Raw genomic sequence first — 17,687 nt, forward strand, 5'->3', positions numbered from 1 at the left:
TTTTCACTAAGGTCCAAGTAGTATAATCTCTAACTGACCTAAAAACCTATAACAGTGGAAACTATCAGTAGCAGGAGGGAAAGCCTGATCTAAGAGGCAGCAGAAATTCTTATTTTTAATCTCAACTGTGGCCAAGTCACTGTTTTGCCTTTCTCACTTCATTGGCTAGCTAGCAATCACCCTGAGCTATGTATCTATAGGGGATTTAGGAGTTTCCTGCTTTTTAGTAAAATCTGTAAGACATGGGCCAGAGGGTATTTTCAAGCAAGCATCTGAAGTAAAGGTTTATAGAAGTCACAGCATCTTAGTCTTTTTTTGCTAATATTATTAGTCTTTTAAGTATTTAACGGAAGCAAGAAGCCTTCTGCTGCTGAAGTCTGTTGTCAACTCCCAGGTTTGAGCAGAGGCCATGCAGGCTTATGAAGTGGCTACTCTCTTGTCTTTTCATACCACCTGCTAGGTCCTGTGCAAATACTTCCTCTCAGAAGTTGTTAATATAATTAACTTAGCCAAGAGGAACTATAGCATGTGCCATTCTCTTTGGAATAGCAGGTTAGGGGCTGTTTATTCCTCTCCTCTACACACTGCAGGCCTGCCTACATCCTGGCCCTGGTCCCAGCTATTACTCATTTCCCTAGAGAGAAGGGGTATGTTATTCCTGAAAGATGATAGTCTGAATAAAGTTGGATACCCCTTGCTGGGGAAACACAGCTGACTGTCCTTCATTAACCCAGCATTTGTCTTGAGAAGTCTTGGTGAGGTCATTAGTTTAGAAGGCCACTAAACTACAGAGCTTAAGCAGAATTGCTTTTCAGGCTGGTAAGGGAGACTGGATCCTGAAGGGTAGTGCAGTGCAAGCAGAGGCTTGTGTTAACCCTTACTGTATTGTTTCAAAACTGAAATTTCTGTTGCTGCATCCACCGACTTTTTTTTCCCATCCAGCCTGACTGATGGCAGTTCAAGAGGAAACAATGAGTTTTACCCTTTGCTACACAGCCACATACATACTTACTCTCTGGCAGCTGCCTCTGTGTGTACAGACACACGCACCTGTTCAGGTGACTGAAGGAGAATGAGGTTTCTTCCATGTCCACTGTGTTTCAAGTACAGGGCTTCTAAACATAATCTGTGTGATACTATCCCTTAAGGCTGTGCCTTTGACTTCTCAGATAACTTACAGTGGGAAAGTTTAAATTGGAAAGAAAGACAGTACTTTCATCTTGTTTTCTCTGCACAAGCTGAGAGCAGTACAGAGGGAATTTTATTGTTTAAATGTCAAAGGAAACAGGAGGAAGTATCAATGTGAGGGCTATGGGAAGTGCAGTAGGAACTAAATCTAAGTACAAGTTCTGTGTTGGCTACATAAGAACACAGAACAACACTGATTAATTACAAAAAGACACATGTGATATTGTTCTTAAAGAAAGAAACCTTCAATTTCTTAGTGCTGAGCTGTACCAGTGCTAAAGATGTAAATGATTTTGGAGCACCCTATCAGTGCTACAGTAGAATACTGATGTATATGGAAGGGGACCACTCTGGTCCCACTAGCACCATCGCAACCCTGACCTGGAGGAAATCTCTGCTCTGCAGAGATTATGGGGGATTCAGTAGCCTTCTGAGCCTAAGATGAGTTGCTCTTGAGCAAAGGGGGCCAGGGCACCACTGAAGGAAAGTGGTCGTGACACAAGTAAACACCTGCTCAGAAACCAGACAAAAATATTACATTCTGTAAGGAATTCAGCTTGGCTGTAGAGGGACCAAATCCACCGTGCTCTGGCAGAGAAAACACCAAGCCAGAATAGCACTTGCTTTCTTAGGTTAACTTATAAATCTATAATGCAGGTCTCGGTGTTGACAGGACAACAGTACAAGACCACTGGAACAGGCGGCGTTATTTCAGCTGGACTTGCATGCACAGTTCGCATGGGACACAGGGCACCTCCTGCTTATATCTAGTGCCTGATCATCAGGACCACTTGAAATACTTCACTTAGAAGCAACAAGTGGCTAAAGCAAGCACCTGAAGTGATTAATCCAAGCCAGTGGAGCAAGGTTAAACCCATCTAATCCAGACTGTTGCCCTCTGGCACCAGGAGCATTCTTCTGTTCATTATGGTTTCTTAAACTCTGCAATTTTAAGGACAGTCATGTTTCAGTCTATACACCACCACATGTGAGCCTGCCTTAAGGGGCAGACATCTGATTAAGGCTTTCACCTGAAATACTTAAAAAAAAAAATTCTTCACGTTAAACAAATCTGATAACGGTAATACAGCTACTGCATGAACAGAAACTATGTTTCAGCCACTGTTCTGGAGATGTTTATTCTGGTATATCCAGCCATACTACATACTGACTCATACAGTGGCACACAGGTAAAATAGTCAACTGAAAAAAAAGCACTCCACTCCCAGCTAAAACACTTGCTAACATACCTTAAGTTCCTAAAAACTCATTAAGCTCACCATATCAGAGTTAAAAAAGGCTAGTGTGTCACAGACTGCTGGACTCCCAATCCCACTCTTTAGCATATGAAATATATATCAGTGACACAAGAGCAGAAAGTTTTGCTCACTAATCCATTCATCCATTTAAAAAAATGCAGTTGGCCAGGTACCAAGGGACTTGTCTACATAAAAGTATAAAGAGGAATTCTTATTTCAAGATTTGCATTACATTTAAAATAGTTTTGCTAATAGCAGGTCAGCATTTGCTCAAGTCTTTCAAAGCCCACTCAGACTTCACATACAGCATAGGCGGTGTCTCTCCATTCCTAGTGTATGGATGCAGTTTCCTTCCACAGAGTTCAGAAGGACTCGCACTGCAGCACAGACACCAAATGGGACCTACTGAACAGTGAAATTTACACCTCAGAGCTACATGAATGATCATATTAATATTTAACATTAAATAATTAATAGGACTCCTCGAGATCCTTCTTTTTTGTTCTGCAGGCACTAAGAAGTATGAGTTACAGTCCAGTTCCTTATTTTCATTCCTTCTCTGTAGCTCTTAAGGCTGCAGAAGTGAAAAAACCTCACATCCAGCCTTTTTTCCCTGTATGGTTAAAGGCAGACAGACCAGAAGCCAGAGCAGGGGGATGAGGGAGGAAAGAAGTGGAAGTGCAAAAGTTCATCTTTCATTGTACCCTCATGTTTCACACAGCATAAGACTGGGTTGCACTAATCCTCAGTGTCACAGGGACATGTTGTCTTGTTTGTTAGCAAGGAAGCTAAGCTTTGTGTTGAAGTGATTCATCTTGTTACAAAGATGGGGAGAGTAAGAGCAAGAAAAGGAGAATTGTTTGGTCATTTTCCAGTTTCTTGCACCATCTGCTAAACTGGAGATACAGAAAGAGTAAGGGGCAGGAATTCTACCACACAGAAGGCTTGAAATAGTAACCCTAGGAGAGGGCTCATATCTGTTCCTGTGTCCATCTTGAGAAGTCATCAACTTTAGATACAGAAGAAGAATTAAATGCTTCCTAATATACATAATTGTGCAACTAAATCTTGAAAGGGATATTCTTGTCTGGCTACAACTGTGGATTAAGAGACCTTGAACTTTACCTGTCATTCATTCTTTAAACATCCACTTCCTTTGATTTTCTAAGCTATTTGCCTTGCTCACATCCTGCAGGAAAGCACTTAATTACTAGGTCAAACAAAGGATTTTGTTTTAAGCCATACTGCCCTGGTGATCTAACACTGCTGAGCATCCCTTTTGCCTTGCTCTCAGGCATCATCAGCTTGCAGCTGACTCCTCACTTGCCCCATTTGTTTTGAAGTCTTCCTCTCACCAACACACTTCCCCTCCTTTCCACCTAAAAAGGCTCAAGTCTGTCCAGCTATTTAATGTGCTCTGTATGAAGCTACTAATTATTCTCAAGAGCTTTCCAGTTACTCTGAATTAACCAGCCAACCAAAATCATGGCAAGGATGCATCCTAGTTTTATCTAAGTGGCTTTTACATTTTTTTCTGGATTTCATCCACTTTAATAAAACCTGACGTTCAGTCTTCCTTGCTGACTGCTGCTTGTATTTATCCCATGATTCACAGTGTCACCTGAACTTTCAGTCCGCTGCATAGGAAACATTATGCAAAGGCAGTTTGTGGCTTCCAGGTAACCCATATTATTTACAGGTAACGTACCTTTGCAGCTAACATCACTGTTAGCATCTAGACACTAAATATGTTAATTTACAGCCACACAAAACTGACTAGAGGACACACTGACATGGGTGCTTGGCTCGCTCCAGCTGTCTAATTTCAAATTGTTGTGTGTAGTTGGAGTGCAAGGGAGGGGACAGGTATTGTGCTGCACTCTGGAAACTGGCATCCTCTTCTGGATTAACTTTATTTTGGATCAGCAGCAAGTTCTACCACATCCCTGTGGATTGTCCTCCTGGTCATACAGCATAGCAGAAAAGTACAGGCTACAAAGAGAGCTTGGAAGGACAGACTGCAGTGGATGGATATAGTGCCTTGCAAGTTACATCACAGTTAAGGATGTACAATTAGGAACTTGTAAGGCCAGAGTTAAATCGCTTGTGGGTGGTACTTCAAGGATTAACACTGCTTTAACTCAACAGAGAGCTGATTTGTTTAGGGATAAGAATCCATTCTCTGCCACCAAAATAGCACTGCTTATGTGAGGGTGTGGCAAAGCAAAACTGCAACAAAAACCTGGTAGAACTAAGCTCTATCATGTTTTTAACAAGGTCACAGGAAAGAATAAGCTCAGTTCTAACAAAATTAAATGTGTAGTCTTTCAGAAAGTTTAGTTCCTCGTCTGTGCTGCGATAAAACGAGACTCGGTTTCTCTTAAGTATACTCACACTCCCAAGCTCAGTTTTTGCATCCCCCTAGATCAGAGGTGTCAAACTCATTTTCACCTGGGGGAAGGGGGGGCGCACATCAGCCTCACGGTTGCCTTCAAAGGGCCGGATGTAATCTTGCCCTTTGAAGGCAACCGCGAGGCTGACGTGGCACCCCCGCTGAAAATGAGTTTGACACTGCTGCCCTAGATGCACACACCAGATCACTTCAAGGCCATGCTGTTATGACTTCAGGCAACCCCATTGTTTCCAGGCCCTAGGCTTCAAAGAGAGCTCTGACAACACTCCAGATTTCTGACAAGCGCTACACTGCTTAATCAGTAATACAACACTCCCCTGAAAAGAAGTGTAGGAAGAGTCAAAGCTGTAAGCAGGCAGAAAGGCCCAGCCCTTTGGGGTAGGCTGCCATAAGTGGACCTGTTAAATACTGCAGCTATCCAGAGAGCCAGAACACAAGCACAGCCCTGGACTGGGGTGGAGAACTACCTTCTGGCAGCTCCAGGCTGAGCTGTCAGGAAAGTGGCAGCAGTGTCCTTGAGCAGGGCTTTCCACCAACAGGTGTCTGTAACTCTAACACTACCGTGAGGAAGGGGCAAGACCCTTGTGGAAAGGAGAAATGCTTGTAAAACCTGTTCACATAACTAAATCCTTCTTTAACTATTTAGTCTTAAAACTCATACCTCAGTGGCTGAAGTGCCTTCTGCAAGCTTTCACAGTAGCAGTCACTAGAAGTTAATAGAGAGAAGGCTTATACGCAGATGACTCAAAGTTCAGGCTTTCCACCAGCCCGTCTCCACTGCTGGGATGACAGAGGTTCCTGTGCCTGTTTTCATATGGTAATGGCGCGGGCATATCCTGACGCACTCAACCACAAAAGGACTTACAGCAACAGCTCACCAGCATTGCAGTGGGTAAAGAGGATCATCATCCCACTGTCTACCCCCTCATAGACAATGAAATGCTTTGAAATAGGCAGGACTAAACACAAAGGATGTGGTTTCTCCAGATGAGAAGCCCATGTATGATCAATAAATCAGGCTGAGCAAATTCAGCCCTGTCTCTCACAAGAGCAATGCTAAACAAAGTGTTCGTAATAACAAAATGAGAAGTTTTTGCACAAGATTTGGGGGCCATCCCATTGCAGCATCATTTCCCCCTCAGCCCTGCAGGCCTCGCATAGGTTGAAGACTTCTATGCAGGCAGGGAAGAAGTACTGTTGACAAGATGCTTCATCTACTTGCTGTCAACACAACAAAATTGATAGCAAGTTGGCTGACCCCACTCACTTCATATTCTTCCTGCAGCAAACTCCCACCAGCGTACAGACGTTTTTTTATTTTTTTAAAAATACTTCTTTCAGTGAATTAAGATGGACACCTCTCCCAGAAACAGGCAGGTGAATCCTCTGGGACCCATGAGATCCAGCTCTGGGACTGGCCCACTAGGAAGTACCTGGGAAGACCAGTACTCTGTTCCACTCCCCTGTCCCCTTTGTCAGAATCACTGCAGGTGGATCCAGGTCCCAGTTGTGGCCAGCAAGATGTTTGTGGAGCCAGGCACACAAGGCACAGCTCTCTTCACACCCGGATCTGGTACCCATTGAGGTCTGGCATGGCTTTGGAATCGGCAGGCTTCTTCTCACCAGATGGCCTGTGAGCAAAGAGGGTAAGAGCTATTCAGAAACTGTTTTTTTCAGTCAGGAGATGCTGCACAGGAAAAGGTACTGGGAAGCTTCAGACATCCTACACTATTGAGGGCAGGATTATTCTGCAACCTCCAGTAACTCTTCCAGCCATCTCCACAGAAGAGAATGCAGGTGAGGAAGAGTAGGAAGTCCAATCTGGTACCCCAGATCAGTTTCAGGAAAACAATCTCACTGACAGCACTGTAATTTTTGGAAACTCTTTGGGGCAAAGGTCTGTGAAACACCAGAGCTCAGAGCCCTGCATAAGGTTAAATATCAGCTAGCAAAGTCACTGTATATTTGATTTGCCTTCCACCTCCCTGCCAAAATTAAAAAACAAAACCCCCACCCAATCAAAAAAACATCAAAAAAACCCAAGCCCCCCTCCCCCCCAGACAAAAACCCAAACCAAAAAACAGCTGTGCCCCCACTCCCCAAGTGATGATAAACTCACAAAGGCACAGAATAGGGAAGAATTCTGCTGCAGGTCAGAGAAATATCCCCCGTTATAAAGAACCCCAGTAAGACATCAAAAGGAGCCAAAACCAGACAGCAAGATGGAGTCTGTCAGTAAAACAGTTATGCTGTAGATAGGTCTCCTGCCCAGGAGCCCCACTCACCGTCGGTCCCCACGGCTGTTGCGCCGATGGGGGCTGGCCTGACCTCTTTGTGGGGAGGAGACATCTTTCTTTCTGTCCTTGGTGGGAGATGGTGGCCCGGTTCCTTTGCCAATCTACCAAAACAAAGTAAGAGCAATGTGAACAGAAGTAGTAACCAGAAAACACAAAGCCTAACAACAATGAATACATGGGAATAAAAGACAAAAAGGCAAGTGCATCAAAAATGCAGAAGCCAGAAAAAAACAAGCTACAGTGACAGCTATGGCTCCAAAGACTGTATATAGGCTAAGATGATCAGAACTGCAGTGCTGCATGAGCGTCCATTTGGGGACCAGCCTGTATACAAAGGAAAAGAGCCCCCAGCCTCCAATTCACCCTCTACTCCACCACCACCTAGGAGAGCCTCCTGCCACTTCACTCCCCCAGCACACCATCAGCCAGACAGACAGCAGATGCAGCAGCAAACTACTTCTCCATCCTTGCTGCTTACCTTCAGCCTCATATCACGGGCATGTCTCTCAAGCTCTTTGCGGAAGTCTTCCCGGGTCAGCTTGTCTAGATCCAGGATGGAGTGCTTCCACTCAATCTGCTCCACACTGTGTGGGTCATGGGACACACAGTGGCCCAGCTTCACCTTTTTGAGAGTGTGCCAGCAGCGGCGATATGCCTCCTCGAAGTCAAAGATGAGTTCGCTCAGTGTGCGGAAGACGGGTGCTTTGTACATGAGCTCCTCACGTCGACTGATGCCCAGTGCCCCATAGCGGCCTCCAAAGTTCACCCCCAGTACAATGTGTCGGAAGTAGTTCCCTGAGAAGTGGGTTTTGAAGCTGATGGGGAAACGATCCAGCGTGGTCATGTTGTTGGTGAGGTAACTGACAGCAGCTGCTATTCAGGAAACAACCAGTGATACCATTTTCTTGGTAAGATACTTCCTGCTCCAAACCATCCCAGCATGCTCAGCAGATTTACCACTGATTCACACATCACGTAAGCAGGATTTGTTCTCCAGGTCAAGAGTCCAGCTCATTGCAAGCTGCCCTACTTTCATCAGTGTCATGGGGAAACCAGACTTGGCCTCTTCAACAAGACAGTCAACAAAGATAAGTTAAATTGCTGGCAGTTTTGTGATGCAGAAATTGAAACACTGACACCTCAAGTGCGCTATATTCCCTAGCTCCCAAACTGTAATGCTGTAGCATTACTCTTCAGTTTGTTTTGATCTGTTTTACTAGCTACTGTTTCACACACAAACCAAGGAATGTTGAGGACAAAATACTCATCAGACAACCCTTCTGAACCATTCACTTGCCATCTCTGCCCCTCCAGGTGGCTTTGCCATGTGTGTCAAGAATTTGCAGCCTGAATGACACAGACTAAGCCTGGAATATAACTAGGAAATAATGTGTGCTTAAAGATAACACAGAGTTTTTTGTGGAGAACCGGGGAGGCAAAACAGTGAAATATTAGCAGCAGCCTCAAAGCATCATAAGAGAGCAGAGGAGAAAACACAAGGATGGGCAGACATGCACAATCCCAAGAAGAAAGGATACATTCCCAGGATCACAGCTTCCAGGCATTTTATTGGCAGGGCCTCTTTGGTCATTTCTTTGGCCAGGTCCATCAGCCTGCACAGTGGGACAAGGGAAAGACAAGGACAGTTAGAGGGCTTGTGCTATGCAAGTACGGCCAGTTCAGCCTTGTTGCACTGTATATGTAAGGTAGGTTTCCAGGAGAGAAGGTGGCCCACTGAGGACAGGGAACAGAAGAATATACGTTCTTTAGGAAAATACTGAATCCAAGCCAGGTCTCTACCACATGCTGTTGCTGCTTACAAGGAGCTCCCTTCAGTGAGTTACAGCCAAGCTGCCTGCTTGGCCAATTTCTGTTCTCAGGGAGACTACAGCACTTGGCTTAGCGAGGTCTGGATGGACACTGGTGTGACCTCCAGCAGAAGCCTCAGAAGACCAAAAGCCAGCAGTGTTTGCCTCACAAGGCTCAGTGAGGATTTCACAAGGACAGTGAAGCCCTCTTTGGAACCAACCCTGCTCTCCATTCAACAAATACTGCGGAGGAGACATTGCACTCATTACACCACAAGACATGTGGGGTCACATCAGTCTATGGACTAGACTGACAGTAAGAAGCCAGTCTTGAAAGACTGTCAGAATGCTGGCTGAGACAGTCCATGAATGTGAGGTGCTTATCTCCAGGAACTTACGGGGCATGGCTCTTTGCAAAATCTGGAGTTAGGAAAATCCTCCTTCTCCTTCAAAGTATGAGACACCAAAAACTTAGTGAGCCTAGATTTTGCAAAGACACTCACAGGAACTATGAAGTTAGACCTGTAAAGATACTTGGCTTTTATGAAACTTGTTTAGGGCAGGACCTAGTTTCAGAATCCATCAGAAGTTCATGTAGTTATATTCCAATTAAAAGCAGGCACAATCTGTACATCTGTACATCTTCGAAATACATTGATGTTATTTTACTAGATTTACTGATCCATGACCACAAAACCTCTTGTCATTGAGAAAAGGCAGACACAGCTCTGCCCAGCTGTGCCTTAGGCAACAGACAATAAAGGATGGAGCTGCAGTACTTGAAAGCCCTGAGTGCCACCTAAACCTTAGCCATGGGGTGGCAGAAAAAGCAGTAGGTGTAGCAAGGCCCAAACATCTTAAAGCAAGGATTAAATGCTGTAGAGATTGCCAGCACTTACCCAGTCAGAGGTCTGCTCTTCTTAATCTCAAAGAATTGTGTCCCAGTGTGATTGTACCTGGAGGCAAAAAGTTAAGGGCTTGGCACCTTGGAAATTAGAATTTGAAGAAAACCTGTTTGAGGAACTTTCACGTTACTTACTATTCTCACAGCAAAATCATGATCCCACAAATACAACACCAACGCAAGAAAGTCCCCACCTCCCTCTCCTGCATTTCTCCCTTTTACAGTCCCTCCTTACTTCCACTGCATTTCCTTCTTGTCAATTCTTCTCCTCCCCACACACAGGTTTCCACTCCATTTCCCAAAGGTCCACACTGACAGCACATCCTCTGCTCAGTTTTCCAGCTACCACGGCAGAATAGTTTGACTGATTTCTGCCTACTCCACTCTGCACAGAATGAGTGGAGCATTGAAACATTCACGGTACCTTATTCTAAGACTGACTGAAACCCAATCCAGAGCACAACCACCTTAGATGGGTGAGAGGTGCCCAAAGGTTTGCCTTCTTGCCTTGTTTCAGGGCTGAAGCCAGAGTTAGCTCTGTATCTCATCAGTGAGATTAGGCTATGCTTGTGTGGCACATGCCTGCTGTCCAACACAACGGGGAGGGAGAAATCTCAGTGTCAGGACAAGTCGCACAGGCAGCTCTGCATATAAAGGGGCAGGATACCACAGATGCACAAAAGCAAAGTGGTTGACTGTCCTTAAGACAGGTGCGGAGAAGAGTGTTTGAGCAGGATGACCTGAGAGGCAGTTTTGTTACCACCACAGCTCACCCATGGCTTAACAGTGAGGAGACACAGTTTGAGTCCATTTGAGACCTGGCTGGCAGGGCCTCAGGTATGTATGTTTTTTAAAAAAATGGCACCGTAAAGCCACTGACCTAGAAGGGGCAGTAGTGGGGAAAGGCCCTCAACAACATGCACAATTGTTACATAGAGTGAACTGGATCAGAAGGTAACTTGGGCAGAAAAGAAAAAAAGACAAAAAGCAAGCAGAACAGCAAAACAAACCATCATCCCAAATCCAGCTTCCTGTTTTTAGGGAGCAAGTTTCAGTTCTCCTCCAGCTACCACAAAATGAGGTTTTCTGTTCTTCACAGAATTTGCTTGCTCCTTCCTGGGTTATCACTCCAGTGACTCAGGTAGCAGTAAAGGATACTGAAGCTCCCTGATGTAGCGCTGTACAGCTTCTAGGCGCTCAGGGATGGGGGTGGACGGCTGGAACGCAGGCACACTTGGTATGGGAATCTGAAATAGGGAGCAGAACGTAAATCACTGCTTTCAAACCTCTCCAGCTTCTTGCTGACCTCAGTGGCACATAGCTACAGGGAGCGTGTTCCTCTGAAACTAGCCCCTTTTTGCTGCCCAAAGCAACCACACCAGGAACATTCCTCTGTTCCCACACTTGTAACTAAGAAAGGATTCAGAATGAAGCACCACAACAGAGCTGCAAGAGAAACTGTGTGAAAGGGTCCTGCATTTAGGCAATGTTACATTGGAAGAATTAGATAAAATTAACTGACAAGACTAGGTGTGAGACAGGAAAGCTATCACCTGAGCAAGCTTGGCCTCATTTGAGTATGCAAACTGGAAGGCACAAAACAAAAATAAGAGAAGGAAAAAGAGAGGCAAAAATAGAGAATGAGTTTTCCCAAAGCCACTGAAGTATGAATAGTCCAATAAGCAAGGGTAGAAAGGTCCCTTACTGCCTCCTGGCATATCAGGTAAATTGGCACTGACTAGGCCACAGGCGTGACAGCATCATGACTCCCTCCCCAGCAGGGAGGAGTCCATCGGTGTCTGTTGTTTTGAGTTATATGGTCAGAATGACATCTGAAAGTTCACTGTTCAGACTGCTCTCCCATTCTGAGTTCTCAGCCGTATGGGTCCAGTCAGATTTTCCTCACTGTTTGCTCCAGAGGGGATTACTGCAGCCTTGCCAGCAGCTGAGAAAACGTGTTTAAGGAAAGAGAAGGGTCCTGTCCACAGGATGAATATAATGGAGAAGACAGAAATTCAGTGTGGCTGACAGGCTTGGAGAAACAGCCCAGCATTTTCCCTCTGAAGGGCTTGTGCTTTGCACACACCTGATATCAGACGGCACAGCAGTTCGGTTTTTAGCATTTCAGTTCCTCTTCAGACTTCCCCCAGAGCTGGGCTATCCCCAGCTAAGAAAAAATGAGTCAGAACGAGATCTTCCCTTGGGCCCTCCACTCTGCTGCACACATCTGGCTCTGCTGGCCATGGATTTGTAGCCAGCAGCACTGCTTAGCCACTCATCACCCTCCACATGTATTTCTGCAGCCACTCATTTCCACACCTCCTTCTTCTGCCCTGAGTTGGCACAAGTGACTGGTGGACCAGGTCAGGCACCTGAACCAGCTGAAAGCTGAGCCAGCAAGCAGGGTTAGTTTTCAGTCAGATCAGTTCCCTGTCCCGGTTTGCCACATGGTCGCACTCTGGTTGTGCCTCCACAGCACAGGGGCCAGTGACTGCTTAACTCAAAAAGACGGGCTGTCGCTGCCTCTGGAAACCATAATGTGTTTTTCAGTCTAGCTCCAAATGCCATCATCAAGTAAACACTGACTTAAACTCAACTCTCTATCCATTTTCTCTCCTGTGTTTTGATTTTTATTTTATTTAAAAAAAACCCCACAAAATAGCACCATTTGAGCACTGGTACCCATTTTCCTAGGACCTCATGGAGGTGCCAGTTGCCATCTCCAGTGCTTCATTTCCATGCCCTGCTTGGAGCAAGCAGAGGCACCGGCTGCCTCACGTGCAGGAGACAGCACAGGAACATCAGGAGTGGATGTGAAATTGGGTTTGTTTAACTGCAGCAGGAGCAGGGAGGGCTCCAGAGAGTGGTACAGGGATGGAGCCATCTCTGGAACCACATGAGCTGAGTCAGTTTGGATGCTGTGAGCTGACACACTGAATCATATGAAATCATTTCTAGGCAGAAACAATAAAAGAGGTAACAACCAGGACAGGCTGACTATTTGTATCATTTCTTTGGCAGGGAGTTTCATCCTTTTTGCATGGAGACAGATGAAGGGCATATTGCCAGCACAGACTAATGATTTGGGGTAGTTATTCCTCCCTTTACTAGTACAGGCCCCCTGTCCTGGTTTTGTTAGAAACAAGACAAGTTTCTCTTTTAGTGAATTTTTCTTTCAGTTAAATTCTTCTAAGTAGCTGCACTTTTCTGAAGTTGGATACATGTTTTGGTAGACATAGCAATGGAATGCAAGTTCACTGATAAGGATGCATGTCCTGTAAGTGAGAGGGGCAAGGAGAAGCGAACTGAACAGGTGACTAAAACTGAGGAGCTAAGTATACCATCCCATTCATGTGATACTTAGTGTGGGAGATCAAGAGGGTCTGGTCCCTTTTTCTCTTCTTTGACTAACGCCAACATCTGGGAAGGACCCTGCCTGCTGTCCCTGCAAATCTGAGGCCTAGTGACAGACCCTGCATCCTTGAATCCAATTCCAGTTTGCTGCAGAGTCCAACCCAGGACTTCCGGGTGCTTGCTCTGCTGCTGCTGGAGCAGTGCTGAGCTTTGCCGGGGAATTCAAGATTGGTTTTGTATATTTTGTATTATTTTCTCTATTTTATTAGTAGCATTAGTAAAACATTTTTAACTTTTTTCCAACTTGCAAGTCCTCTCTCTCTTTGCCCTCCTACTGCCTTTCCTTAGTGGAGAGAGAAAGGGTTGGGGGGGGGGGGAGTAGGGGAGGGGGTTAAAGCATCTGCCACAGTTTATTGTCGCCCTGCAATCAAACCTTGACACCCCCTTTCCCTCAAAGGACTGTGCAACACTGAGACAGCGTAATGGCAACCAGTTCAGCAGGGGACTAGTTAATGCAGAAGAGCCTCCTGCATCTCAAGTAATTAAACTGATGAAAGTACATCATGCTCTCTCTCAGATCTGGGCCTGCAGCCCAGGCTGGGCTGCAGTTTCTTTTGCATCAGGTCTACAGCATTTTAATGGGGCAATAGAAGCGGGAGGAGAGGCATAAGGTCCCCATCTCTCAATCCCACACTGACAGGACAGGGGACCCTAATGCTTTGTTCTTAGCCAGCACTGTCCACTGCACATCTCAGAAGGGCTGTAAGTATCAGGCAGTCTGCACAATCCTCCAGAAAGCAGAGAGGAATTACTTGTAACAGAAAAGATAGGAAATCAGCTCTATTTTGCTTTCCCCTTTAGTTATTCTGAGAGCTAGAGAGAGAGCTAGGAAAAGAGCCCAGATTTCCCAGAGCACATACCTCTGCCAGGCTTTGAAGACTAACATGTCCTTGGCCCTTCATCACTAGCATGGAGGTGTTTCATCACCCCTTCTCCTGGATTCACACATCCCAGCAGGCTGGCTGTCTGCATGGGATTGGGAATCTGCTTTTAGAAAGGGGATCCCAAGAACAACAAAGATTTTCCTGTACAAAGTGGGCCATGCTGTACACGAGACCAGGCACATGGGAGCAAGGCATAGACAAAGCTCCACCCTTATCCGTATCACAGAGGTGCTGTTTTGGCCAGCCTAGTTTAGCAACAGTTTATTTTATGGTTCTTATACGTATCCCAGCACCTCCCTAATCCTCATTTTACAAGCAGCATGGGAGCAATACCAATCCCAGTTGTTAGCCTCCCTAAAGAAACTGGGTTTTTTCCACCCCTCTCTGTATGTGAAACCATTAGATGCAACTCTTCCTGTCTTTGCCCTCATAACCACCTCATTTAAAATCCATAATTTCTTAATGAGGCAAGCACACATCACTTTGTATTTCCAGTGTGCACCCATTTGATAGTCCTAGCAGCTCTGAGTAAGGCAATATGTACCCTGCTGCTAGAAAGGAAACAGCCTTCTGGAGGGTAGCACTCTAAAGCCCAAATCAGCCTGATGGAAATGGAGACCAGGGGAAATCTCTGAGCTCTCACAAGCCAGTGAAAGACATGGCCCCAGCAGCTGATCTGTGAACATATTTGTAAAGTCTGATCATAGCCTCCTGCAGTCATCATTTTATGGTATTTAGTTTATGGACAACTCTTTTGAGAGTTATTTCTCCCAATACTGGCTACTTATTGTTCAAGGCCAAACATTTCAGAGTAGGTAAACCACTGTCCAGCTCCCAGCACCTAAAAAGGCCTATTCACCATCCAGCACATGGAGAATACCTGGCTTTTCAAAGGAGCTAGCCCTTCAGAGTATGCTCATTGCCCTAATTCTCATCTGTTGCATCAGCCATTCAAAGAAGCTTGATGGCACCAACAGGGGTGGTGATATAAGCAGCCCTCAAAGATATAAACACATCCCTAGAGAGGAAAATGAGCTAGGGAAACAGAGCCCATCCATCTTTGCTGCTTCCTGCATCCCAGCATCCTCTCAGCTGTATGCCTGGTGAGCTTGGGAATGGGCTCTCAGATTGCAGAGTGCTGAACAAAATTCATAGATTTGGTTCCCAGGGATGCTACCAGATGCCAAAAAAATGGATAGCCCAACTTCACCTGTTATTGCAAGAGCTTGTACCACTTGTGTCCCCAAACTGTAACTCTTTGGCACCAAGACTATAAAGTGGCAACAGTTGAAGTATTTTACATTAATACCAAAACTGGAGACTGAACACTGTATTTCCTTCCTCTCATGCACTGGACTCTTGTTTGTGAACTTCTTTCTTCTATTTCCCTTGCCTCTCCTGGCCCTTTTAGTCAGGAAATTAAGTAGTGTGTGTTCTGATTGATCTGAAACATGTTTCCAGCCTTCACCCAGGCTCAGGACAAAGTCAGAGGAGAGGAAGGAAATCTGAAAAGGAAGGAAAAGCCTAGTGGGTTTAGAATAGGGACTGTAATCAGGATTCAATATTTGTTCTGGTTACTGCCTATAACTTTTCACTGCACAAAGGATGTTCCATCACATGCTTCTCCAGAGTTCCTCATGGAAAGCAGTACGGATTGCCTGTTCACTATATAATAGTATGTTCTTGCATACTTCAAATTACCTTCCCAAGAAGGTAAGTCCTTGCTAAAAAAGCCTGAGCAGAAGAAACTTCATATTTTTGTACTTGGAATTTCTTCTGTTAGCATGATGGGAATGGTCTTACAACCCACCAGCAGAGTGACAGCCAAATGTTTGCAGTCTTTTGTTCACAGGATGCCAATGAAAGGGGGAGATTTTTCTGCTTAGGTGCAACACAGCAACCATCACAAGAACTCACATGCAAATGATTCAGTATGGCACAAGGTTAAGTGAAATGATCACCTGTTCCTCTTTTCATAGAGATCTCTGCAGCAAGGCCAAGAACAAGCTTGGAAATCACGACATCTGACCCTACACCAGCAACAAGCTCCACAAGCGTTTGCCAACTCCTCCTAAAACTCTCGGGCATCACGAGCGCCTTTTCTGACAGACACTTATGTGCAAGAATGACTTTTGGTGTGGGAGATTGTAACCAAAATCTAATTTCTTCTAGAGAAAAACTCACCTCTCCCTGTCTTACCCTCCCACCTCAAGGATCTGGACTCTACTAAAACTAACTCTCCTCATCTCTTCATCATTTATCCCGTCTCTCTCTTCAAATCCATCTCCCTTCCAAGAGGCTCGCACATGAGCCATCTGAAGTGTGTTTTCCAGCAAGGCCTGGGAAGAGGAGGGTACTGCTGTCACTCCAGGGCAGCGCCCGCAGACACCCTCCCGCACTCCGAGTTACAGCTTGGCTTTGCTTCCTGAGAGAGCACCCCCGGGGGACCCCTTTTCCCCAGGGATGTTTCTCGAGGTGGGGAGCCCGGCTTCAATGGGACAGGCGAGCAAGCCCCCCCAGGAGGCTGCCACCCTTTCCCCTTTTCCCTCCGTGCGCCCCGCAGGGGATGGCCCAGCCCGGGCTCACCCCCGGGGAGGGTCCTCACCTTGGGCAGGTCAGCGGCGCCCCGGATCCTCTGCGCCACCCGCTCCCCCTCGGGGTGGATCCTGCCCACATGCCGCCACATCCGCTCCCAGGTGGGCTCGTCCACAGGCAGCCCCCCACGGTTGACGAAGAAGGGGACGCCGCCGTCGCGGAGATCCTCCTCGCCCTCCTCCTCCTGCTGCTCCTCGTCCCGCGCCGCCGCCTCGCCGGACGGGGGGCGCCTGGCGGCGGCCGCGGCTCCGGCCCCGCCGCCCCCCGGCATCGGCATCGCCGCCGCCGCCCGCTCTCAGCGCCCGCCGCCCGCTGCCGGGCCGCCGGGGGCCGCGCCCCGCATGGCCGGCGCACCGGGCACGGGGCGTCACCGCCCCCGCCTCGCCTCCGGAGATAACAAGGCGGAAGGAATTCGGGGAAAAGGGGAGAAAAAGCCCGGGCGGGGCGGCGCCGGGTGCCGCATCAGGCCGCCGCGGCGGGGGAGGCGCCGGCGGCCCAAGCGCTCGCGGCAGTGACGGCGAGCACCGCGCGGGGCGGGCCTGCCGCCGGGGCGCCCCTGCCGCGCCGCCTCCACAGCGCTCCGCGGGGCGGGCGGGGACAGCCGCCCCCCGGCAGATGCCGCACGCGGGGTAACAAAGCCCCCGCGCGGGGCGGGGCGGGGCGGCGCCGCGCTGGGCAGGGCCGGGGCTGGGCCGGGCGCCGCTCCCCTTCGCTCTGCTCCGCCCCGGGCCGGGCGGCGCGGGGTGTCATGGGCCCCTGCTCGCGGCGGACCCCCGCCGCCGTGCCCGGAGCCGCCTTGCCGCTCGCGGGGCGCTGGGCCGGGTGAGGACGCCGCTGGCCGCGGGCGATAAGGCCGGGAGGCGGCTGCAGCCGGGCGATACGGGGGGCGGGGCCGGGGCCACGAGGGGCGGGGCAGCGCAGCGGC

General features: G+C 47.5%; 1 protein-coding gene across 1 annotated transcript; it reads right to left on the reverse strand.

The window, feature by feature from the left end:
• Positions 1-1,256: 1,256 nt before the first annotated feature.
• VASH1 (vasohibin 1) lies at positions 1,257-17,094 on the reverse strand. The gene is made up of 7 exons (XM_080345142.1): positions 16,773-17,094; positions 11,028-11,116; positions 9,865-9,921; positions 8,696-8,770; positions 7,636-8,017; positions 7,146-7,258; positions 1,257-6,491 (listed from the first exon to the last, which is right to left on the reverse strand). Exons 1-7 carry the CDS (start codon positions 17,037-17,039, stop codon positions 6,419-6,421), a joined length of 1,056 nt encoding a protein of 351 aa, XP_080201268.1. The 5' UTR covers positions 17,040-17,094; the 3' UTR covers positions 1,257-6,418.
• Positions 17,095-17,687: the final 593 nt, after the last annotated feature.

The sequence above is a fragment of the Nesoenas mayeri genome (assembly GCF_963082525.1).
Source record: "Nesoenas mayeri genome assembly, chromosome: 5".
Classification (NCBI taxonomy): domain Eukaryota; kingdom Metazoa; phylum Chordata; class Aves; order Columbiformes; family Columbidae; genus Nesoenas; species Nesoenas mayeri.

Excerpts from the sequence above, each read along its gene's own strand:
- VASH1 (XM_080345142.1), bottom strand. The coding sequence starts at position 17,039 with ATGCCGATGCCGGGGGGCGGCGGGGCCGGAGCCGCGGCCGCCGCCAGG. Across the intron at positions 11,117-16,772 it reads GCGCCGCTGACCTGCCCAAG|ATTCCCATACCAAGTGTGCC; the intron begins GTGAGGACCCTC and ends TCCCTATTTCAG. Across the intron at positions 7,259-7,635 it reads CCCGTGATATGAGGCTGAAG|ATTGGCAAAGGAACCGGGCC; the intron begins GTAAGCAGCAAG and ends TTGTTTTGGTAG.